The sequence below is a fragment of the Camelina sativa genome, chromosome 7, assembly GCF_030686135.1.
Source record: "Camelina sativa cultivar CO46 ecotype springtype chromosome 7, ASM3068613v1".
Classification (NCBI taxonomy): Eukaryota; Viridiplantae; Streptophyta; class Magnoliopsida; order Brassicales; family Brassicaceae; genus Camelina; species Camelina sativa.
Genome location: NC_141886.1, coordinates 29,769,537 through 29,794,220, shown reverse-complemented (window position 1 = coordinate 29,794,220; position 24,684 = coordinate 29,769,537). Strand labels below are relative to the sequence as shown.

The window sequence follows — 24,684 nt, the reverse complement described above, 5'->3', positions numbered from 1 at the left end:
TTTCTGCCAAACCCAGTCATTCACCGTATGTAAAACAGTGTATTGTTCGGTGATGTATTGGGTATTTTCCCCTGCGGGCTAATACGAAAGACATACCTTTTAGGCTTTTACAATATGTATCTTTTGGGCCCAAGATATTTATTTTGGCACAAATCAATATAAATTTCCAGATTTTTAAAAAGACTTTTTATATTATTATTTTTATTTTTTGTAAAAGACCAATCGCCGAAGGAAGGGAACTGTTCGGGAGGCCACACTAATCTTAGAAGCATGCAAAGATTCACAATTCGAATGCGAAAAAAACATTAATTCAGATCAACATGTAAACCTAACTACATTGCCAGAATTCATATCATATACTACTAGATTACGCCTTATTGACATTATCCGATTCACTACGGTATTGGTAGATGATGCGTTCTCTGTTATTGCTGATCACAATGCTTTTCTCCGGTTTAAACAAGAAAGTAAAGAAATCCCCACAATATATGATCTTTCAAGTACTAAAAAATATGGTTTGATCGAACTACTAGATTTTTTTTTTTCAACAAACACTCTGTTAAATTAAGTTACAAGGTTTTTGGTACTCTATTCTAGGGAAAGCATGATACACCCAACTAACTTACATTGGAGGAAAGAAATCCACAACAACAATTTGTTTTCGAACCATTACGGCTTAGAGCACCCACATTGTTTAAAACCCTTCTCAATTTCTCAGATATAATATTTTAATTATTCATTTAGATTTTAGTTTTAAACTAAAAGATTTGTCTAATTACAGAGAACCATATGTCAAATGAGTTTCTCAAAAACTTTCAGTCTCTCAAAATTGAAACGTACATTTTTCCCTCTTATATATGCATTATCATTATTAAATTATGAGATACTTAGTGAGACTGAAATCACCATGTGGATACTCTAACTATATATATATATTAATATACTATAATTTTAGTATTTGGTCCTATTTTTATTTAAAAATATTGGTTTGACTCATTTTTAAAAGTTTATTCCTAAAAAAATATGTTCTAATGTGCATTTAAATGTTAAGAAGTTAGGCTCTATATAAACCGTTAAACATAAGATTTTTTTTTAAAATCTAATAGATCCTCACTGCCCTTATGTCTTACCCATTTGAGTCGGACTTGTATATGTTAACTTGAGTGTTAGAAAGAACCAAGGTTCGATGTCGATCAACTAGTTGTTCAAAAGGTTGCAGAAAAGATGGCCAAAGTAGAAACTACATTAACGTGATTTCTTGAGGTGATGATCACTTCCAAAGGATTTCTTATGAGAAATACCACGACTCCACCTTCGGTAAGGAACTATTTGACCATTGTCAAGTGCTAAAACGAATATACCAGATGAGTTTTTTTATCAATAAGAACAAGGCATAAGATCCACCCAATATATCTACAAGAGGCGTGTTTATTATATAAGGGATCGAATTGGTTGAACTTTAGCATGATCGACCCTCGAATGGCTCATCAATTTAAATTTACCAACGAGACATAATAAACTCAATTGTTCAACTGCATAACTTGTTTGTGCAACGTTTGCCATTGATTGAAACTATTTAAAGGCATGTATCATGTCTAGCGTCACCCCATAAACTAAAGTTTTGTTTCGGTGAATTTGGTCCATCTAGCCATAGGGACATTAAGAAAATATTTTTTTGCCTAGTGTCATTCTAATCGGATTTTTTTGCCTAAACAAATCATCCAAAAAAAGAAAAAAAAACTATATAGAAAACAGTCACTTATCTTTTTAATAATTATTTATAACCAAACTACCTGGTATCTTTAAATCTAGTGTGTGTACTTGTTCAAAAGATTATGAGTAATATTTAAATGAAGCCATTTGCAAAAAGGTGAATAAAAATGTATTTCTCCGTGTTTAGTAGGAAAGAAAATTAAAAAATTGAAACAAAAAATAAAACAAATATTCTATAACACAAAAAAGACATGAATATTGGAAGACATGTATCTCATCATATAGTCCTAATCCTAAAACAAAGTAACAGATCTCTTTGGGTCCTCCTTTCGTTGTTTTTTTTTTCTTTCCCAATCTCTGTTTCAAATGAATCAGCCATAGCTAATCTATCATCTTCATCTTCTTGGTCAAACAAACCCTAGTTTCTCTTTCTATACATAATAACCTAACTCTCTCTCTCTCTCTCTCTCTCTCTCTCTCTGTCTGCATAATTTCTTCTTTCGCATGTGCAGAGCTATCATCAACAAAAAAAAAAAAAAGCATCTGTTTTTGATTGAAAGCTAAGTTTCGAATTCCAAAACAGAAGAAATTGAAAGTGTGTTTGTCAAGACAAACCACCAAACTAGAAGAAAACAAAACAAAACCCACACCGCATTGTTCCTTAAAGACCCAGCAAGGAGATTATCTCACGCTTCCTCCTTTTCTTCCTGACATTTTCCTCGTATTTTGTTTTCTGGTTATTTGGGTTATTATTTCCATTGCAATTACTGCAAAATTGTGGGTCTCATTTGGTAGTGTGGTGATTAATAATTTCTAGGGATTTTTGTGGTCTCTCTGCTTTTTTTGGGTAAAGCATTTAAAGAAAACCTCAATGGCGTTGTTTAGAAAGTTCTTTCACAGAAAGCCTCCTGAAGGTTTGGTTGAGATCTCTGAGAGGGTTTACGGTATGTTCTTCCTTCTTTTTAAGTCTTGGGTTTAGCGTTCTTGCTCTTCTTTAGCCTTTGGAGTATTACTACTTTTTTAGAAAGTTTGAGTTTTTAGGTCTTAAAGATTCGATTTTTACCGAGTTATTCCTGCCTAAAGTTCATAGTGTAGTGTCCTGTTTTCGTTTCTACTTACTTGTCAGGCTTGTTGATTGAACTGAATCTAGCATTTGATAGCTTTAAGATGTTTAGCTCATTAATATGTTTCTTTAAAGGTTATGTATGTTCACTAGGTTGCATGACTTTTCAGATTCTTTTGCTTGTCTTATCCTATGCTCTTGAGAAATTAGACCATTTCAGTGAAAATGATACAAATGGTTGCTCTACTATACGTTTGCTGATCTTTGACGTCTATGTTTACAGTCTTTGATTGCTGCTTAACCACGGATATGTTGGAAGGTGAAGAAGATTACAGAGTCTATTTAGGCCGCATAATGAGTCAGCTGCGAGAACAGTTTCCAGGTGCATCCTTCATGGTCTTTAATTTCCGAGATAAAGACAGCAGAAGCCGGATGGAGAGTGTACTTACCGAGTATGACATGACCATCATGGACTATCCTCGCCATTATGAAGGTTGCCCTTTGCTTACAATGGAAACGGTTCATCACTTTCTTAAGTCTGCTGAAAGTTGGTTATTGTTAAGTCCACAGAATATCTTATTGTCGCACTGTGAGCTTGGCGGCTGGCCGACTTTAGCTTTTATGCTTGCTTCGCTCTTGTTATACCGCAAACAGTTTAGTGGAGAACAGAAAACACTAGAGATGATATATAAGCAGGCTCCTCGTGAGTTATTACAGCTAATGTCTCCACTTAATCCACTGCCTTCACAATTGAGGTTTCTTCTGTACATTTCGAGTAGGGATGTTGAGTCACAGTGGCCACCTCTAGAACGTGCCCTTACATTAGACTGTGTCAATCTTAGATTGATTCCTGATTTTGATGGTGAGGGTGGTTGCCGTCCCATATTCAGAATATATGGTCAAGATCCTTTTTTGGCATCTGATCGGACTTCAAAAGTTCTGTTCTCGATGTCCAAGAGAAGCAAAGCTGTTCGGCAATATAAGCAGGTGATACTGAGAGCTTTCCTAATCCATTTGTTTATTCATTCAGTCTCTCTCCATATTATCATACCGTTATGTTCTAACTTTTTCGACTTCTGTTTCAGGCAGATTGTGAGCTGGTAAAGATTGACATCCATTGCCATATTCTCGGTGATGTTGTCCTGGAGTGCATTACCCTAGATAGTGATCATGAGAGAGAACAGATGATGTTTCGGGTTGTGTTCAATACTGCGTTTCTTAGATCAAATATTCTAACACTTAACCGTGATGATATTGATGTACTGTGGAACACAACGGATCGGTTTCCCAAGGATTTCAGAGCTGAGGTGACTACTTATCCTACTTTTCTTTAATAATTATACCATTTTTTTTGGTCATTATTAGAGTCTCATGTTGTTCAAGCTTGAAATGGCAAGTTGTGGAGAGCTCAGTATGAGACTAGTGTAGAAGTACTTTTGTGTAATGCATCTTTCTGAGTCAAGAATTTTCATGCATTCATTCAGGTTATACATTTTGTTTCATTAAAGGTTTCAACATTTTTCTAAGCTGTTAAAAATCAATATTAGCGAGGTCAATTTTTTGAGCCTGGCATATTTGTTAGAAGCATTTTATGTTAATACATAAGCTAATTATCTTAATGAAGGTGTAACATTCTGTGTGTTTGCTCTCAGGTTATATTTTCGGAGATGGATGCTGTTAAGAATCTTGTCTCTATTGATATGTCGCATATGGAGGAAAAAGATGTTCTACCTATGGAAGCATTTGCTAAGGTTCAGGAGATTTTTAGTGAAGCTGAATGGTTGGATCCAAATTCTGATGTTGCTGTGACTGTTTTCAACCAAATAACTGCAGCAAATATCCTTCAAGAAAGCCTGGATTCAGGTTCTTCTCCTCGAAGCCCTGACTCACGTAGCCTATTGGAATCGGCACTTGAGAAAGTAAAGGAGAAAACCAAGTTGATGATATCTGAAAATATTGCTTCAAGTCCTGATGCATTCTCTCCTGAATGGAAGGAGAAAGATACACTGTCTGGTCATAAGTCTTATGCAGATCCGAATTCAATTCTTAAGAAGGTTGATGAACCGCATGGACTTCGTGTTTCAGTCCAAAGAAATGTTCACTCGAAGATAATTTCACCTCGAGTGGTCCAAAGTCCAGTGACATCACCACTTCCAAACCGTAGCCCCACGCTAGGATCACCCGCTTCAGTATCTAGATTTCACAGCTCCCCTTCTACTCTTGGGATCACTTCAATATTACACGATCATGGTACATGTAAAGGTGAAGAGGCTACTTCATCATCACCAGCCTCACCTTCAATTTCGTTTCGACCAACATTGCATCAGCTGACACCATCACTACCTAAAGAAGAAGCTTCTCCAAAATTTTCACAGTCGCCCACACCTGTTTGTTCAAATGGCCCTCCTTCAGCAGAAGCAGCGGTGACGTCACCACCATTGCCATTGCTGAAGCCACTTGGGAATTTGTCTCGTCCACCTCCACCCCCACCTCCTATATCTTCTCTGCGCTCCACTCCTTCACCAAGTTCCACTAGCAGTTCCATAGCAATACAAGGGCCTCCTCCACCTCCACCTCCGCCTCCACCTCAACCACAACCTCAGCGTTCTGCACGTACAACCTTACCTCTGCCACCACCGTTACCTCCAAAGAAATCGATAGCTACAAATAATCCTCCACCGCCACCACCGCCACCTTTGCATTCTAATTCTCGACCAGGAGTCCCCACGAGTTCTTTGGCGGCCAAATCTCCTCCTGTTCCTCCCCCACCAGCCCCTGCACCTCTGTCTCGTTCTCATAATGGGGGTTGTAATGGAATCATCCCTCCAGTCCCTGGACCACCATTGGGTTTAAAGGGCCGTGGGATTTTACAGAATCTTAGAGGTCAGGCTCAAACGAGAAAGGCCAACTTGAAACCGTATCATTGGTTGAAGCTTACTAGGGCAGTACAAGGAAGTTTATGGGCTGAAACACATAAACCTGATGAAGCTGCAACGTATGATTATATCTTCAATACATCCTTTATACAAGTTTATGATTTTCTTTATTATGCTAACTCCGCATCTTCTAATTCTAGTGCTCCAGATTTTGATATCTCTGAGCTTGAGAAACTCTTCTCAGCAGTGAATCTTAGCTCTGACAATGAAAGTAAAGGTGGGAAATCAGGTCGACGTGCCCGACCTAAAGTTGAGAAAGTGCAGCTGGTAATTGATTGCAATGAGTATTCTACTGTTCTTGAACTTTTGTAAATCCTTTAATTTTCGAAGTTTCATAACATGAAATTAAGATCATTGACAGTTACTCTATTTTCGTCCTCTAACTTTGCCTATTAGTTTTGCAGATTGAGCTCAGAAGAGCATACAACTGTGAGATTATGCTTTCCAAAGTTAAAATACCTTTGCCTGATTTGATGGTAAGAACAAATATTTTTTTCTTGCAAGTTCTTGACTCGGTCTATCTTACATTTCACTGCTCACTAAATGCAAAGTATAATCTGGCCTCATCTTGTTATGCTAGAGCTGTTCAAACCATATTTTTCTTATTGGAATAAATCTTGGGTGACAGAGTTCTGTTCTTGCATTGGATGAGTCGGTGATAGATGTTGATCAAGTTGACAATCTAATTAAGTTTTGTCCAACAAAAGAAGAAGCAGAATTGCTCAAGGTATTTTTTTATATCGGGTTCTTATCCAATCTGTATCACGAAAATTTTAGAAGTTATTTAATCCGGCGATAGCTTCTATTGTGAGTAAACACTGATGCTACATATCCTGTCTTGGTTTTCTTGCTTTCCGTAGGGCTTCACTGGAGATAAGGAAACTTTGGGACGGTGTGAGCAGGTTAGTCGAGTGTTCCACTTTCGTATTTGAACAATCTTCTGAGTGTTCCTTTTCGAGTTTCTAGGACCATTCTCATATTTCTTGGCCTATCAGAAATATTCTTAACTTACTGTTTTCCTGGTATTTGTTTTGGGTCGAAAATCAGATAGCACTTCCTGTTTAAATTGGAAGTGATGCCTTCATAAAATTTCACTTTCATCTCTTGATGATGTACTGATAGCTAACTTCTGACTTTTCTGGTGATAGTTCTTTTTAGAACTGCTGAAAGTTCCTCGAGTGGAGACTAAGCTAAGGGTTTTCTCATACAAGATTCAGTTCCAATCCCAGGTAGGAGAATCGACTGGAGTTTGTATTTTTGTAATGCTTTCTAGTTTCTGAAAAACCTGGATCTTATATTAGTTAATGGTTGTTATCCTTCAGGTTACTGATCTTAGAAGAGGTTTGAATACCATACATAGTGCAGCAAATGAGGCAAGTCGTTTTTTCATGCAAATAGTTTGTGAACCACATAAATATTCATGTTGGTGATTTTCCAATCTGACTTTATTGCATGTCTCACTTTCCAGGTTCGAGGCTCGGCTAAACTAAAAAGAATCATGCAAACTATACTTTCCTTGGGCAATGCATTGAACCATGGGACTGCAAGGGGTGGGCATATATCTATTGTCGTTAGACTGCCAAATAGTGTTTATCTTAGAGAGAGGCATTGTTTCTATCAAAGAGTTAATTTGTCCTCCACAATGTCAAGTTATGTATTTCTTCTCTTTTGACAGGCTCAGCTATCGGATTTCGCCTGGATAGTCTTTTAAAACTCACTGACACTAGATCACGCAACAGTAAGATGACTCTGATGCATTATCTCTGTAAGGTAGGAGATTTTTCAAACATTTACCACTCTTTTTTTTTTTTTTTTGGTTTAATGTTAAAATCTCTTTGTTCTTAACTAGTATGCTCTATTCTGTACTTTTAGGTGCTTGCCGAGAAACTTCCAGAGCTACTTGATTTTCCAAAAGACCTGGTTAGCTTGGAGGCTGCAACAAAGGTATTTTTATTATTCGTTAACTCGGCGTTTGAGAAGAACACCTCAATTCACTTTGTGCCTTTGGTGATAATCTCTCTGAAAACATTCCTTGATGATAGATTCAACTAAAATACCTGGCAGAGGAGATGCAAGCAATTAGCAAAGGCTTGGAGAAAGTTGTACAAGAGTTTACTGCATCTGAAACTGATGGTCAAATATCAAAACACTTTCGTATGGTAAAATTAATTAGATATTCAAGAAGCTTGTTTAGTTATTGATTGCTCGTGTTTCATCGTCTGCTTACACTTGTAATTGTGTATGCAGAACTTGAAAGAGTTTCTTAGCTTTGCTGAAGGAGAAGTGAAGTCCTTGGCTTCCCTCTATTCAACTGTTGTAAGGATTCTTTGGCCCTACCTTCTCTCTGTCTTTGTTACTTTTCTGAACCACTTTTACGTTACTGTGGTATGGATTCTTTGGTGCTACCACAATTCATTTCTCATTGTATTATTAGGGTGGAAGCGCTGATGCATTGGCGTTATACTTTGGAGAAGATCCAGCTCGTGTCCCATTTGAGCAAGGTAACAATTTGATGTAAACTCACTAATATGGTTTCTTCTCTTCTTACATCTTGTTTTCTATAAATCATCTCCATTTGGTATTTAGAGGTTTGTCCTTTTTTTCACTGACCTAAGATAAACCAAACCCTTGCATTTAATTTGAATCTGCAGTTGTATCCACTCTGCAAAACTTTGTTAGAATATTTGTGCGGTCACACGAGGAAAACTGCAAGCAAGTGGAGTTTGAGAAGAAGAGAGCACAGAAGGAAGCAGAGAATGAAAACCTTAAGAAAGGTGTGTACAATGAGAATTGAAACACAACTGCACACACAAAAAGGATGTTGTTGTCTACTATCGTTCGACCTCCTTGAGTTGCCTTTGGCAGTCCTGGGAACCGGAAACTACATGTTGCGGCTCCTAGTTCGGGGATTTTAACCCAAATATAGAGAAAATTCCCCCAGATATAGTTTCATCATCTGACAAGACACAGCTTTGGATTTAGTCTTTTAGATTAGAAGAAAAAAGAGGAAACTTTTTTCCTCTGGTAGGTAAACAAGAAAAAAGCTGGAATCCAGCGATTAGGTAATGAAGGAGAGATGCAGAAGAAGATTTAGCTTTGTATTTTGATGGGAATAGTATTAGGTTGACAACTTATGCAGGAGTTTTGAGTCCCTTCCTAGTTTAATACAGAAACAGAAATGTAACTTCTTGTGTATAAATTTTGGGAGGGATTATAAGATGTGTAAATATTGAGTGAGTCGTGTGTGTGTGTCTTACTAACATTTATGATTTTACATCCAATGATATATTTAGGGTTTTTTTTTTTTTTTTTTTTGTGTTATAAAATTTGTTCTCGATACTACTACTCCCAAGACAACAAGAACCGCAAGTCCTGCAGTAAAAGAAGAAGCTACAAAATTTTGTGCTTTGATTCTTATGGCCTAGATATAGAAATCTACGAGCTTTAACTTTTATGAGTTATGACTCATTCTACTGAGAAATCTCTCTTGTGCCTCTTCCCTATCAGTGTCCAAGACTGAGATATGTACATAGTTTAATATTTTCAATCAATTAATCATATTTTAGCACATAGTTTAATATTTTCATGTTTTGTAATTTAAAATATGTAGTAGGTAACAATCCGCACTATGCGTGGGATAAATCTATGCAGATAAAATTAGTGTTATAAGTAAAATTATTTTCGAGGATCTAAACTTTATTTGTGTAAAAACAAAATATATAACCTATGAGAATATGTTTAGATCAAACTACTATGTATCAACTAAATATTTCTTCAATCTATGCAAGATTTTTTATTATGTTTAATTTTTTTTCGTGTAAGAATATGTTTCACCCGTGAAATATTATACAAATGACATTAAATAAGTCATATAATAATGATTAGTGTGATATTTTATTTTGGAAATTTGAAATATGTGAATAGTAATAAGTTTTTTTAATAGGTGAATAAATTTGGGTTTTGAATTTTTTTTATATCTAATAATGTTATAATAATTAAATATATTATAAAAATAATTAAAATATATTTTAAAATTGAAATGTATGATTTTTTATATTCCTTAATCATTCAATAGTAATTATGTGTAAATTAAATATCCATAAAAATGAGAGCAATAAATTCATTAGTGTCTCGAGCTCTCTAGCATGACACATCAACATTTTCTTGAGAATGGTTCTCTATTAATATATAGGGAATATCATTTTCTTTTCTTGAAAATAAATGCAACAACAGAAGAGTGAATCACATATCTACATAATACAGACCTATATTTAGAAAGCATATCAAAGTAAATATTACTATTAGATTAGAATAAGGGCCTGACTTGTTCAAACGCTGCGGTTGCGGTTGCGGGAGATTGCGGTAGCGGGCGTTTGCGGTTTCAAACGTTATTAAGCGTTTTGAAAGACTGGTTTAGCGGTTTAAAATTGGTGCATTTGCGGGTTTACGACTGGTTGACCAGCGGGTGCAATAGCGGTTGGAACATAATAAATGTGATATATAATATATAAATGTTTTAAAATATCAAAAAAAAATTTTAACTTGATTAATAATTAAAAATCATGAAAAAAAACTACAATAATTATTCTAATGCTTTGTGAGCTTTAAGTCCAATCTATGAACCGATTGCCAAAGATTTCTCTATTTGGTAGACAAAACACTTGGTCTTACAATATCTTTGGTAGAAATATGACAAATTATTCCTAATATATATCAAAGGTTTGGTAAGTGGCTTAACATATCTTTTTCCACTGATATTTTAATTTGTCTCATATTTTGGTTTTCCTCTTTCTATCCACCATTTGTTTTTCTTATCACAAGTAATCTACATAATCAAAATATAAGAAAAAAAAAACTAAATAAAAACTGAAGGTAGAGAGCTCAAAGATAGATAAATTGCAAAAAATCATAGTCATAATTTTTAAAAATATGAACGAGATAAAAAGGTATGCTAATAAAAGATCTCAAAAACGGAAACAAACCAACCAATTTAGAATGAAATACAAGATACCGACACATATAAATTGTGTGAAAACAAATGTCAGGAAGAACACACGTTATGGTTTGTTTGGTTTAGGGTTTTTAAAGTTTCTGAAGATGATTCAGAAATCAAGGAAAAGTATATATAAAAAGAAAAAGAAGATATAAGTTTTTAGTTTTAGTTACCTACACAAACTACTACTGCTCTTTACTCTTTACCAATCAAAAGACAATGACTTTACTATCACTAACCTTGTAGCCACGAAACATGACCGAAAGGCTTGCTTCCATATCTAAAAAAGCTCAGATCTTTCAGTATTTATCCACTTTTCTACAAATAAAAAAGTAAAAAAAACTTATTAATAACAATCTCAAATTCCTGTTTAACCAAATAAATTGTTAATGAGAAATATTAACCTCTTTGTGGCAAAATGGCTTCGTAAGGTCGAATATGTTTTTTTGTACTGTGTTGACTCATATTTTTTTCATTACTACTTGTCACATGAACTTCGACCAGTTCATTTCCCTACAAATAATCGAAACTAATTATCAAACAAATTAAGCATGAAAAATTATGTTAGCTTTAAGATCATAACAACAACCAAACCTCACGTTATTGAAATGATGACAAAGAAACAAAACCAAATAGATAAGAGCTAGGAATCTAAAAAAAAAAAACAAGAATTAACATCTTTTTAAAAAGGATTTCCTCATAAAGATAATACAGAAACAACTGTATCTCCGACAAAAACCAGATTTTAAGACAATACTAAACAGTCTAAACTGCAAGTAATATATGTATAAATGAATCCACATGATATAATATTGTTGAGGCATATATATTAAAAAACGATCAATACCTTGGTCTTGTGATATAACCTCCACGGAAAAATGGCAAAAATCAACCTCCACGGGAAAATGGCCAAAATCAACTTCAACTATTTCTCGAACGCTTTTTTATACATAAACTTTAATACTTTGCAAATAACAATTTGAACGGTGTTAAAATTCAAATTTTCTACCTGAACTATATGAAATGTTGTCAATTTCAACATTTGTTCGAATAATTTTAAATTGGAGTTTAACAGAACTGTGTTAGACAACATGTGACGTCAATGTGGCACTAGAACTAACTAAAACGATGTTGTTTTGGTCATTTCGTAGCAACCACAACATATCAAAAATGACCAATACGACGTTGTTTTGATCAATCTCAGTGCCAGATAGACGCTACAAGTCGTCTGACTCAGTACCGTTAAACTCTAATTTAACACTGCTCGAATATATGTTGAAATTGACAACATTTCATATAGTTCATGTAGCAAATTTAAATTTTAACACAGTTTAGGTTGTTATTTGCAGGGTATTGAAGTTTAGGTATAAAAAAACGTTTGACAAATAGTTGGAGTTGATTTTGGCCGTTTACCCTAACCTCCTTTGTAGAACTCAAACAATGGTTTCTCAGATTTGTTATATATTTTCTGTAAAGATATATTAGTGGAAGCAAAAACGTTCTTATATGTAGAGTTATTTTTCCAATCAAAACCAGCAGATAAAATATCTAAAATAAATATATTAAATATATTTCTTTATTTTTATTAAAAAACTTTATTTTTATTAAAAAAATATTTATAAAATGTTTAACTTTAGTTTAATTTATTATTATTTTTTTTATGCGGGAAAATTTGAAATACTATCATTTGAAATGATCTACGTGCGACATTTAAAATACCGTTAATATTTATCTTTTCACTAAACAACTACATTATTTATTATTTAGATAAATATGTTACTATATGAAACAACCACAACCATTTTTTTAATACCCCATACTTATTAACTAATTCCTCCAATAAAAAATCATGCAAGAACAAAATAATCTAACCACCAAAACTCCAACTCAAATGATCATTAATAAATCAACAAATCAGCAGTTAAAGAAGATGCAAAACCATGAATAATCTAAAATATCCAAAAACAAATAACCAACAACACAAAATGAAGACCCTAGATCATCCCCTCTTTCTTACCATGATGTCACGGTCATATCGTTTCTTTGCCTGAAACACAAAAAAAAGATACTTAAGTATTATCACAAATACTTATTGAGGCAGTCCACTCATCTACTGAGTTATACAAGCTATTAAAATTACCATCAATAAATCAAAACAATCAATCAAACCAGAGCAATCATAACACATAGCATGCCTACTGGCTGTTGGTGTCGATTGTCACCCACCCTTTGTGTTGTTGGATCCCACCTCCCAAACTTCATTGATATCGTGCTGGTGTCTACCAACATCCTCCCATGGTGTCGAATGACACTGACACAAACTCCACCATGAAAATGGGTTGGTGTTAATATACACTCATCGTTGATGTTAGTCGATACCAAATCCTTTAACGAAATACCGAGTGATCCTCGACGACGGATCCTTCAGCACTTCGTTCTCCCAACGAACAAACAACCATACAAGGCCAACCAACAAAAACACATAAACAAAGGAATCAATCCACATATATCATAGAAACAACAAATTAAGCAATCTTTCATACACTCACCTCAAAACAAGAACGAAATCTAGACAAAGACGACCCAACATAGCAACAACAACACTATGATCTCCTTCTCTTATGCTTCACACACCAAAACAAACACCAAACCAAGCAAAGCTCTTCTCTTAATTCTTACTTGATCTCACAACCCAAAAACTCTTTCTCTCTTTTTCTAAAGGGCGACGGCCACATGCTTTTCTGCCACAAAACAACTAGGGCGTCAGCCTTTTATAGGAGAAATTTAGGGTTTTCCCAAAACCCGCTAAACCGGCCAATTTAAAACTAAACCGACCAATCCTAGAATTTTTATTGGTATGGACCGACACCCACCTATTCAGGCTCATGATGTTACATTATGTATATGGTCAAATTTGATAATATTATGTCTATGCATTTATTTATTTATTTTTTACACAAAACTTAATTGTGATTATAAAATACTACTACAAGCAAAGTTCATTTTCTTCTAGTCAACAAAAAAGACTAATTCCTATTATATTAGTTTGACTACAATAAATGTGCATCCAGTTTAAAAAATTTGACTGGTAACAATGTTTTTTTTATGGGCTTTATAGGTAAGTAATTTAAATTATGTTGACTAGAATCTTTTGTTTGGTGACTAGTAAAACAGTAATTTTTATGTTGTATTATAATTACTAGTAAAAGTGAAAAAGATAACATCCACTTACACTACAATGCATGTGTTACTAAGAAATGTATATTTAACAAATTCTAGTATTTCACGTATATTTTATTTTTCTAGAGGAAGATAAAACAGTTGGCTTAAGATGGTTCGAGAAGCAAATAATAGCTCGGTAATAAATATCAAAACAACTTTGAATTTCATGTAAATTTTTACTGTTGTTTCTAATTTTAATTAATATATAATATTAGATACAATTTTTAAATTAAAATAATTTAAATTACAAGAAACTCAATGATTTTGGATAAATCTTTCAAGTCCAATGGCTGGAAAACGATGTATCAATTATGTTCATATAGTATTTTTTTCTTTCTTCCGGCCTCAAATCATAAAATACTTTCTTTTTTTTTTTGCTTCCGGCCTCAAAAGCTCTTCGCACAGCTCTTCTATGTAATGCTAAGATCATTTTTATCGCTTGTTTTCAAATTTTCTCAGACCATAATATTTTCTGTTTCTCTCTCCTACTTTATTATATCTTTAAATAGGTAGAAGCTGTGTAAGAAACTGGCCATGAAGCTCTAGCGGTTTCTTCTATTGAAAACGTTTCTCATGCAAAAAAAACTTCCAGAACTACTTGAATTTACCGATCAATTTCAATATATACAGTGCAATTACCTTTTGATTATATTCTAGCACCATTATATACAGTCGGAAGACATAAAATATCCCCTTACGATCAAATAAAATTTATTAATTTAAGTAATAACCCGAACACATTGATTAATACACTTGTGAACCCCAAATAATTGTTACAACTTAACCCACAAATTATCTCATTAGTCACAGCTCAAACATTTGATTAAAAATGTTCCCATTTTCTTTTGTCGGCAAATATAACTAATCCTTAATTAAGACATGATCATCATTAGAAAAAGAGATATAATCGATTTAACTAATCCTCTTTTATGATCATGCGGCGGCCAATTCTTCAACAGGAGCACTACTCTCGAGCTTCTTGATGACCAATTTGTTGTTTGGCTTGTCAACATCTAGAAGAATAGTGTCTTCCTCTGTGAACTCTCCCTTCAAATTTTTTGAGGATATCTCCTTCACTATCTCCTGAATCACTCTCTTCACCGGCCTTGCCCCATTGTTTGGCAAACCCAAGCTGAGCAAGAAGATCCACCGCTTCTTTTGTGTACTCAAGTTTTATTTTCTTTTGTTCCAACAAATTTTTCACTCGTCTCATCTGCACAAAATAGTAACATTACATTTATACCAAACACAAACCAAACTGGACCAAAGCCAAAACTCAATAGCCTAGGCCTATAACCCAATAAGAGAGGATTTGTATTGAACAGTAGTGTGTATATAAAGTAAAGTACCTGAAACTCGAGGATCTTTGTTAATTCTGTTAAATCCAACGGCTGGAAAACAATCTATTCATCAATCCTCTTCATGAACTCTGGCTTAAAAGTTTGTCTTGCTAACTCCAAAGCTTGTTGCTTCATCATCTCATAAACTGCTTCTTCTTTTTTTTTTTTGAATAAAATGTTAAATTTGATTCAACAGAAAAATAGCGTTTGTACAACTAGTGCAACATGTACATTAAACTGGGGTTTGAAAAAAACAGAGTATTATAGTCTAAAAGCTAGGAAGCTTAGAAACGTGAAGCGAGCCAAAGTTGCAGATCCTCGTCATAACGCCGATCACCACTTTTTTGCAAAGCTAAAAGCCGGTCTCGCATTTGCCTGTCAATGCACTTGATCAGCTGAGCAGCGACATTGGCGTGTTCTCCATGTCTCCTACCATTCCGCTCCCGCCAAATTGAATAAAGTGTAGCTTGAAACACATAGCGAGCTATAAAACTCTCCACTCGATCTTGCCAAGGTGCAGAGATAGTTGTGAGGATGTTACCTGTTAAATATGTTGTTTGGTATATTTTGTTCAATGTTCTGTTTTTTTTTTTGTTAAGATAAATCCATATTTATCGATATCAAATTTATATAATCCCCTAGAATGCATATATTTATTAATGATAATCAAACTTTGTGAATCCGGTTTCGGTCTAACTAGACTAGCCCCAATACCAAACGTTTTCCGGTTGCTTCAGGTTCACTTTATAAAATGTTGTGGTCATTGTCTTCTGATTGGTAAAGAGTAAAGAGTAGTAGTAGTTGTTAGTGTAGAGAGACACAACGAATATGAGTAGTAGTAGTAGTAGCTCCATGGGGATGTGTTATCAAGTTGACATAGAAGCGGACATTAAAATCTTGTGCTTTCTTCTTCTTTTTAATACTTTCCATTGATATCTAGATCATCTTCAGAAACCTTGAAAGCCCTATAAGCTAAACAAGTCTTGGCGTGTGTTCTTCCCAAATATGTTTTGTTGCAATTTACATGTGTCCTTATCTTGTATATCTCATTCAAAATTGGTTGGTTTTGTTTTAGTTTTTGAGAACTTTGATTAATATCGCTTTTCATCTCGTTCATATTTTTTTTTGAGAATTATGAAAAGGATTTCTCGCAATACATATGTCTCTGAGCTCTCTACCTTCAATTTTTTTTGTTTAGTGCTTTTTTTTCTTATATTTTGATTATGCATATTAGTTGTGTTAAGGTTGACAAATGGTGGGTGGAAAGAAGAAAACCAAAGAATGTGACAAAGTGTCGGTGGATGAATAAATGTTAAGGCACTTAAGAAGAACCTTTGTTATTAAAAATAATTTATATAACATATCTTCATCCACTGACATTTTAATTTGTCATATATTTTTGTTTTCTTCTTTCTACCCACCATTTGTCTTTCTTATCACAAGTAATATCATCAAAATATAAGAAAAAAAAAACTAAATAAAAACTGAAAGTAGAGAGCTCAAAGATAGATAAATTGCAAAAAATCCTAGTCATAATTTTTTTTTTAAAAATGAACGAGATAAAAAGGTATGCTCATAAAAGTTCTCAAAAACGGAAACAAACCAACCAATTTAGAATGAAATACAAGATACAGACACCTATAAATTGTGAGAAATACAAATGTTAGGAAGAACACACGTCATGGTTTGTTTGGTTTAGGGTTTTTAAAGTTTCTGAAGATGATTCAGAACATCAAGGAAAAGTATATATAAAAAGAAAAAGAAGACATAAGTTTTGAGTTTTAGTTAAAGTGTATATAAAAAGAAAAACAAGACATAAGTTTTGAGTTTTAGTTACCTACACAAACTACGTACTACTGCTCTTTACTCTTTACCAATCAAAAGACAATGACTTTACTGTCACTAACCTTGTAGTGATACCACATACCCAAGCCAAGAAACATGACCGAAACGCTTGCTTCCATATCCAAAAAAGCTCAGATCTTTCAGTATTTATCCACTCAAATAAAAAGAAAAAACTTATTAATACCAATCTCAAATTCCTGTTTAACCAAATAAATTGTTATTGACAAATATTAACCTCTTTGTGGGGCAAAATGGCTTCGTAAGGTCGAATATGTTTTTTTTGTACTGTGTTGACTCATATTTTTTGCCTTACTACTTCTCACATGGACTTCGACCAGTTCATTTCCCTACAAATAATCGAAACTAATTATCAAACAAATTAAGCATGAAAAATTATGTTAGCTTTAAGATCATAACAACAACCAAACCTCACGTTATTGAAATGATGACAAAGAAACAAAACCAGATAGATAAGAGCTAGGAATCTAAATAAAAAATAAAGAATTAACATCTTTTTTAAAAGGATTTCCTCATAAAGATAATACAGAAACAACTGTATCTCCGACAAAAACCAGATTTTAAGACAATACTGAACAGTCTAAACTGCAAGTAATATATGTATAAATGAATCCACATGATATAATATGTTGAGGCATATATATATATTAAAAAACGATCCATACCTTGGTCTTGTGATATAACCTCTTCTGTAGAACTCAAGCTATGGTTTCTTAGATTTGCTATATATATTCTGTAAAGATATATTAGTGGAGGCAAAAACGTTCTTATATGTAGAGTTATATGTTCTCTACTCACTTATTTATAGAAAAATAAGGAATAAGATGAAAAAGAACATAGTTATTTTCTCCAATCAAACCAGCAGATAAAATATCTTAATTAAATATATTTCTTTATTTTTATTAAAAAATTATTGATAAAATGTTTAACTTTAGTTTAATTTATTTTATTTCTTTTATGCTGGAAAATTTGAAATACTATCATTTGAAATGGTCCTGTGCGACATTTAAAATACCGTTAATATTTATCTTTTTACTAAATAACTAACTTATTTATAATTTAGATAAATATGTTACTATGAAACAACCGCCACCATTTTTTAATACCCCATACTTATTAACTAATTTCTCCAATCAAAAATCATGCCAAAAATAAATAAACTAACCACCGAAAATCCAACTCAAATGATCATTAATAAATTAACAAATAAGCAATTAAAGAAGATGTAAAACTATCAGTAATCTAAAATATCCAAAACAAATAACCAACAACACGAAACTAAGACCCTAGATGATCCCCTCTTCCTTACTATGATCTCATGGTCACATCGCTTTCTTTGTCTGAAACAAAAAAAAAAAGAAACTTAAGTATTATCACAAATACTTATTGAGGCAATCCACTCATCTACTGAGTTATACAAGCAATTAAGATTACCATTAATAAATCAAAATAATCAATCAAACCAGAGCAATGAGAACACATAGCACGTCTACAAGTTGTTGGTGTCGATTGACACCCACCATTTCTGTTGTTCGATCCCACCTCCCAAACTTCCTTGATATCGTGCTGGTTTCTACCAACATCCTCCCATGATGTCAAATGACACCGACACAAACTCCACCATGAACACGGGCTGGTGTTAATTGACACCCACCCTTGATGTCAGTCGACACCAAACCGTTTAACGATATACCGAGTGATCCTTGACGACAGATCCTTCACCACTTCGTTCTCCCAACGAACAAACAAACACAAGCAACCATACAAGGCCAACCAACAAAAACACATAAACAAAGGAATCAATCCACATATATCATAGAAATAACAAATTAAGTAATTTTAACGCTTAGATAAGCTATTGTCATACACTCACCTCTTAACAAGAACAAAATCTGGACAAAGACGACCAACATAGCAACAACAACGCTATGATCTCTTTCTCTCACACACCAAAGCAAGCACCAAACCAAGCAAAGCTCTTCTCTTTTCTCTCTCACTTGATCTCAAAACCCCAAAACTCTTTCTCTCTTTCTCTAAAGGAGGCGGCCACATGCTTTTTTGCCACAAAACAACTAGGGCGACAGCCTTTTATAGGAGAAGTTTAGGGTTTTCCCAAAACCTACTAAACCGGGTGATTTTAAACTAAACTAACCAACCCTAGAATTTTTGTTGGTATGGACCAATTCCCACCTATTCAGGGTTCAGACTCTTGATGTTACACTATGTATATGGTCAAATTTAATACTTTTGCTTTTGGCTTTACATTTATTTATTTATTTATTACACAAAACTTAATTGTGGTTATATAAAAAAATAATACTCCAAAGCATAATTCATTTTTTCTAGTCAACAAAAAATGACTAATTCCTATTATATTAGTTTGACTACAATAAATGTGCATCCATTTTAAAAAATTTGACTGGTAACAATGTTTTTTATGGGCTTTATAGGTAAGTAATTTAAATTATGTTGACTGTAGAATTTTTTTTTGTGACTAGTAAAACAGTAATTTTTATGTTGCATTATAATTACTAGTTAAAGTGAAAAATATAACATCCATTTACACTACAATGCATGTGTTACTAAGAAATGTATATTAAACAAGTTTCAATATTTCACCTATGTCTTGAGATGGTCCCAAAAGCAAATATTAGCTCGGTAATAAATATAAAAAAAAACTTTGAATTTCATGTGAATTTTTACTTTTATTTTTAATTTTAATAAATATATAATATTAGACACAATTTTTAATTAAAATATTTCAAATTACCAGAAACTCGATGATTTTGGATTGTTTCAAATCCAATGGCTGGAAACAATGTATTCATCAATTATGGTCATATAGCACTTTTTTTTTTACCTCTGACCCCAAATCATTTAATACTTTTTTTTTGCTTTCGGCCTCAAAAGCTCTTCGCATAGCTCTTATATGTAATGCTAAGATCTTTTTCGCTGAGAAACTCTATAAGTATCTCATAAATATTATTTTAATGATTTAAAAAATTTAACCAATGGTATAGAACCAAGTATTATATGATTTTTTCAGCAAAGTTTTCAGATTTTCTCAAACAGTTATAATTCTCTCTCCTACTTTATTATTTTTTTATTTTTTTTATAGGTAGAAACTTGTGAGAAACTATTATTTTAATGATTTAAAAATTTTAACCAATTGTATAGAATCAAATATCATTATGATTTTTCAGCAAAGTTTTCAGATTTTCTCAAACCGTTTATAATTCTCTCTCATACTTTATTATTTTTTTTATTTGTAGAAACCTGTGAGAAACTGACCATGAATCTCTAATAGCATCCTCATCATTAATCAAAATGTGGATGTTTTTAGAAACAAAAATAAATTAAAAAATAGGAACAGTAAAGATCTTGTGTCTTCTCAACAATTTTTAGACTATGATCTTTACTGTTCACCCACTAAAATTTGTTTTTCTTCTTATTTATATTCATATCTTTTGAGGTGTCTTTAGATTTTTAAAAGAATTAAAAAAAAATGTTTATTGTGTTAATAGAAAAAAACTCGTGTCTCAAATATTTTCATACCTTTAAAGACACCTTACCTGTCACAATCTCATAGGTCTGTGTTTCTAATTTTGTTTTTTGATTTTTTTGATTTTTTGATTGTTTTCTTCCTTCTCTTTGCAAACGGTCACACTCATATTAATGAATAATGGAGGGGGAAAACTAATAAAAAGCCAATGAGAATGTTTACATTAAATTAATATTAATTAAAGTTTAAGACACTTATTACAGGATTACCACGAGGATGGTCTAACTGTTTCTTCTATTGGAAACGTTCTCATGCAAAAAAAAACTTTCAGAACTACTTGAATTTACCGGTCAATTTCAATATATACCTTTGTTGGAAAAAAACAGTGCAATTACCTTTTGATTATATTCTAGCACCATTATATACAGTCGGAAGACATAAAATATCCCCTTACGATCATATAAAATTTAATAATTTAAGTAATAACCCGAACACATTGATTAATACACTTGTGAACCCCAAATAATTCTTACAACTTAACCCAAAAATTATCTCATTAGTCACAGCTCAAACATTTAATGTTCCAATTTTCTTTTGTCGGCAAATATAATTAATCCTTAATTAAGACATGATCATTATTAGAAAAAGAGATATAATCGAGCTTTTATGATTATGCGGCGGCCAATTCTTCAACAGGAGCACTACTCTCGAGCTTCTTGATGACCAATTTGTTGTTTGGCTTGTCAACATCTAGAAGAATAGTGTCTTCCTCTGTAAACTCTCCCTTCAAAATTTTTGAGGATATCTCCTTCTTCACTATCTCCTGAATCACTCTCTTCACCGGCCTTGCCCCATTGTTTGGGTCAAACCCAAGCTGAGCAAGGAGATCCACCGCTTCTTTTGTGTACTCAAGTTTTATTTTCTTTTGCTCCAACAAAGTCTTCACTCGTCGCATCTGTACCAAATAGTAACATTACATTTATACCAAACACAAACCAAACTGGACCAAAGCCAAAACTCAATAGCCTAGGCCTATAACCCAATAAGAGAGGATTTGTATTAAACGGTAGTGTGTATATAAAGTAAAGTACCTGAAACTCGACGATCTTGGATAATTCTGTTAAATCCAACGGCTGGAAAACAATGTATTCATCAATCCTGTTCATGAACTCTGGCTTAAAAGTTTGTCTTGCTAACTCCACAGCTTGTTGCTTCATCATCTCATAAACTGCTTCTTTGCTATCTTTATTGTTGCGGGAAGTCTCAAGTATAGGGTGTGATCCTATATTAGACGTCATTATTACAAAACAGTTTCTGAAACTTACGGTCCTCCCTTGAGAATCAGTTATCCTCCCGTCATCTAGTATCTGTAGAAAGATATTGAAGACATCAGGGTGAGCTTTTTCGATCTCATCAAACAGAACCACCGAGTAAGGTCTCCTCCGAATAGCTTCAGTTAACTGCCCACCTTCTTCGAAACCAGCACAACCGGGAGGTGCACCAATGAGCCGTGAGACTGAGTTTTTTTCCATGTACTCACTCATATCGATCCTCACTATCGCGTTTTCAGTGTTGAAAAGGTAACCAGCAAGAGCGTTGGCAAGCTCGGTTTTACCAACACCCGTTGGACCCATGAACATAAAACTGGCTATTGGACGGTTAGGATCTGAAAGTCCAGCTTTTGAACAACGAATAGCATTTGCTATTGATTCTACAGCCTTGTCTTGACCAACAACTCTCTTGTGAAGCACTTCTTCCAAGAAAACTAGCTTTTCTTTCTCTGATTGTTGAAGGTTTGATAGTGGGATACCCGTCCACTTGCTTACTATCTCTGCTATGTGAAGATCGGTTACCTCTTCTTGGAGCAGTGACTGTTCAGTGTCTCCGGGATTGGTGAGATTCTTCTCAGCTTCTTCTAACTGGCGTTGGAGGGACATTAGTGTTCCATACTTTAGCTCAGCAGTACGGTTTAGACCACATTCACGTTCAGCGGATTTATCAATCTGTAAAACATAGATCATGTTTAGTTGTTCATTAATGTTAATCATTTATATCACAACGTAAGAAACCACCACAAGTACTACAACTACTATATACATACGAAGAAACTGGTCGAACGTTTTGTTTTGGTTTCTTATATTTTAAGAATTATATATAAGTATGATAGTAACATAATAACCCATAGTGTGGAAATTTACCTCTTCTTTAAATGAACGTAATTTAGTAATGAGAGACTCCTCTTCCTCCTTTTGCTTGCTGAGTTCTCTCTGTTTATCCTTGAGTTTGGTCAAATCATTATCCATTATCTGTAGAAGTTCTTTAGAAGCAGTAGCATTATCCCTTTTCAAAGAATACTTCTCCATCTGCAGTTTGATCACAGCTTTGTTTATTTCATCGAGTTCAGTTGGTTTCGAAGTGGTCGAAACCCTCAACTTTGAGGCAGCTTCATCAACAAGATCAATAGCTGAAAAACAAAGGAACTTTATCTTTATATACAAAACAAAACCATTTCCCAAGAAAAACATGCCAAGATGGAATCAGAAGAAGGTGTAAGTTTGTCTACCTTTGTCTGGTAGAAAGCGTTCAGTTATATAGCGGTCTGCCATAACTGCTGCTGAAACAAGGGAACCATCTGATATCTTAACACCATGATGTAACTCGTACCGCTTTCTTAACCCACGAAGAATCGATATAGTATCTTCAACAGATGGCTGATTACAAAACACTTTCTGAAACCTACGTTCCAGAGCTGGATCTTTCTCCATGTATTTGCGGTATTCGGTCAGCGTTGTTGCACCAATGCACCGCAGTTCACCTCTTCCAAGCATTGGTTTCAAGAGGTTGCTCACATCCATCGAATCACCTTCACAAGCTCCTACACAAGGATAATACTAATAACATCAGTCAATTGGTGAGCCAATGGTGCATTTAGATATGGTTTACTATAATAAAAAGGTCACCTGCACCAACAAGAGTGTGGATCTCATCAATGAACAAGATTGTCTTTCCATTAGAAGCAGTTACTTCCTTCAGTATTGCTTTCAACCTTTCCTCAAATTCTCCTCGATATTGTGTACCAGCAATTAGTGCACCCATCTCAAGAGATATAATCTACATTAAAAAATTGAACACTTTACAAATCTTGCTCTCACCCTTTTGAGGAGAAAAGTTAAAAAAAAAAAAAAAAAGTGATTAACCTTGTGATTCAAGAGTGGTTGAGGGACATCTCCTTTTACAATTCGTTGGGCCAACCTGAAAAGGTTAATACATCTCAGTACTACAATAAGTTTTGAGAGATATAAACACAAGCCTTACCCTTCTGCAATAGCGGTTTTGCCTATACCGGGTTCACCAATGATAACGGGATTGCTTTTTGTCATCCTGCATAGTATTTGGATGCAACGGTTTATTTCATCATCACGTCCAATGAGAGGAGGGAGTTTTCCTTGTTTAGCCATCTCTGTTATATCATGTCCATACGTTTCAAGTGCGTCCTTTTCATCATTACTCTACATATAGAAAAAAAAAACTTATATAATAACCACCCTTTTCTAAATGACTTAATGAATTAAAATGGACAACGAACCTGATCTGATTTATCAGAGAAGCGGCGCATAGAAGGGAACTGGAGAGAGAGAGGTAACAGTTGGCCACGAAAAGCGCCTTGAGTGACCGAAGTTATACCGTCTCCAGAAGCTCCAATGAAAGGATTTGGCCGGGAGAAAAATGAATTGGGAGAGGAACGCGAGCTGAATTGAGCACAGGCAGAGATAGCGCGACAACGGGGGAGGAGAGGTCTTGAAAATGCATTGTGTGCTTTTATGGCTGCAGAAACAGACTTCGACAATCTTCTGGACGCCATATGAAGGTGAATTGACCAAGGAGGAGCTTGGTTTAGTGTTTTAAAAGAGGATGTTTTAGGAATGCTTGGAGAAGAAGCAAATTAGTGTTTGGTGAAGAAGCAAAAGCAAACGAGTGTGTAATAAATATTCGTACATTTGTTAAAAAGGAAGCGTTTTTCGAGTAGAAATAGAAAGTTTAAAATGAAATAG

The 24,684-nt window shown here is 34.0% G+C and overlaps 2 protein-coding genes and 2 long non-coding RNA genes across 9 annotated transcripts; 1 reads left to right on the top strand and 3 right to left on the bottom strand.

Annotated features, from left to right (window-relative positions):
* Window positions 1–1,968: 1,968 nt before the first annotated feature.
* LOC104703031 (formin-like protein 18) lies at window positions 1,969–9,018 on the top strand. Of its 5 annotated transcripts, none has more exons than XR_015561284.1 (17): window positions 1,969–2,657; window positions 3,060–3,763; window positions 3,862–4,083; window positions 4,429–5,771; window positions 5,853–5,979; window positions 6,109–6,188; window positions 6,341–6,439; window positions 6,573–6,614; window positions 6,861–6,941; window positions 7,035–7,085; window positions 7,181–7,262; window positions 7,388–7,482; window positions 7,585–7,656; window positions 7,755–7,871; window positions 7,960–8,028; window positions 8,147–8,213; window positions 8,364–9,018. XR_015561284.1 is itself a non-coding variant. In XM_010418959.3 (17 exons), exons 1-17 carry the CDS (start codon window positions 2,585–2,587, stop codon window positions 8,504–8,506), a joined length of 3,459 nt encoding a protein of 1,152 aa, XP_010417261.2. In that variant the 5' UTR covers window positions 1,971–2,584; the 3' UTR covers window positions 8,507–9,018. The 5 variants fall into 5 exon arrangements, 2 of the variants coding, with proteins under 2 accessions (XP_010417261.2, XP_019083493.2); XM_010418959.3 differs by having other exon boundaries at window positions 1,971–2,657; window positions 6,117–6,188; XR_015561283.1 differs by having other exon boundaries at window positions 1,981–2,657; window positions 6,117–6,188; window positions 6,293–6,439.
* Window positions 9,019–15,416: 6,398 nt separating this feature from the next.
* LOC104703029 (uncharacterized) lies at window positions 15,417–17,935 on the bottom strand. 2 transcript variants are annotated; one of them, XR_015561447.1, is made up of 4 exons: window positions 17,796–17,935; window positions 17,348–17,459; window positions 17,175–17,249; window positions 15,417–15,808 (listed from the first exon to the last, which is right to left on the bottom strand). It is a non-coding gene; the product is annotated as an uncharacterized LOC104703029 (long non-coding RNA). The 2 variants fall into 2 exon arrangements; XR_015561448.1 differs by having other exon boundaries at window positions 15,670–15,808; window positions 17,175–17,224.
* A 367-nt stretch (window positions 17,936–18,302) lies between these two features.
* On the bottom strand, window positions 18,303–19,174 carry LOC147941857 (uncharacterized). Its single transcript, XR_015562899.1, has 2 exons — window positions 18,565–19,174; window positions 18,303–18,470 (listed from the first exon to the last, which is right to left on the bottom strand). It is a non-coding gene; the product is annotated as an uncharacterized LOC147941857 (long non-coding RNA).
* A 1,932-nt stretch (window positions 19,175–21,106) lies between these two features.
* LOC104705033 (chaperone protein ClpB4, mitochondrial-like) lies at window positions 21,107–24,496 on the bottom strand. The gene is made up of 8 exons (XM_010421025.3): window positions 24,219–24,496; window positions 23,948–24,141; window positions 23,830–23,884; window positions 23,593–23,743; window positions 23,196–23,507; window positions 22,831–23,096; window positions 21,724–22,635; window positions 21,107–21,587 (listed from the first exon to the last, which is right to left on the bottom strand). The coding sequence occupies exons 1-8, from the start codon at window positions 24,492–24,494 to the stop codon at window positions 21,303–21,305; spliced, it is 2,451 nt and encodes an 816-aa protein (XP_010419327.2). The 5' UTR covers window positions 24,495–24,496; the 3' UTR covers window positions 21,107–21,302.
* Window positions 24,497–24,684: the final 188 nt, after the last annotated feature.

Excerpts from the sequence above, each read along its gene's own strand:
- LOC104703031 (XM_010418959.3), top strand. The coding sequence starts at position 2,585 with ATGGCGTTGTTTAGAAAGTTCTTTCACAGAAAGCCTCCTGAAGGTTTG. Across the intron at positions 5,772-5,852 it reads AAACCTGATGAAGCTGCAAC|TGCTCCAGATTTTGATATCT; the intron begins GTATGATTATAT and ends TTCTAATTCTAG. Across the intron at positions 8,029-8,146 it reads CTTCCCTCTATTCAACTGTT|GGTGGAAGCGCTGATGCATT; the intron begins GTAAGGATTCTT and ends TTGTATTATTAG.
- LOC104705033 (XM_010421025.3), bottom strand. The coding sequence starts at position 24,494 with ATGGCGTCCAGAAGATTGTCGAAGTCTGTTTCTGCAGCCATAAAAGCA. Across the intron at positions 23,744-23,829 it reads AACCACTCTTGAATCACAAG|ATTATATCTCTTGAGATGGG; the intron begins GTTAATCACTTT and ends TTTTTAATGTAG. Across the intron at positions 22,636-22,830 it reads TACGTTCATTTAAAGAAGAG|ATTGATAAATCCGCTGAACG; the intron begins GTAAATTTCCAC and ends TATGTTTTACAG.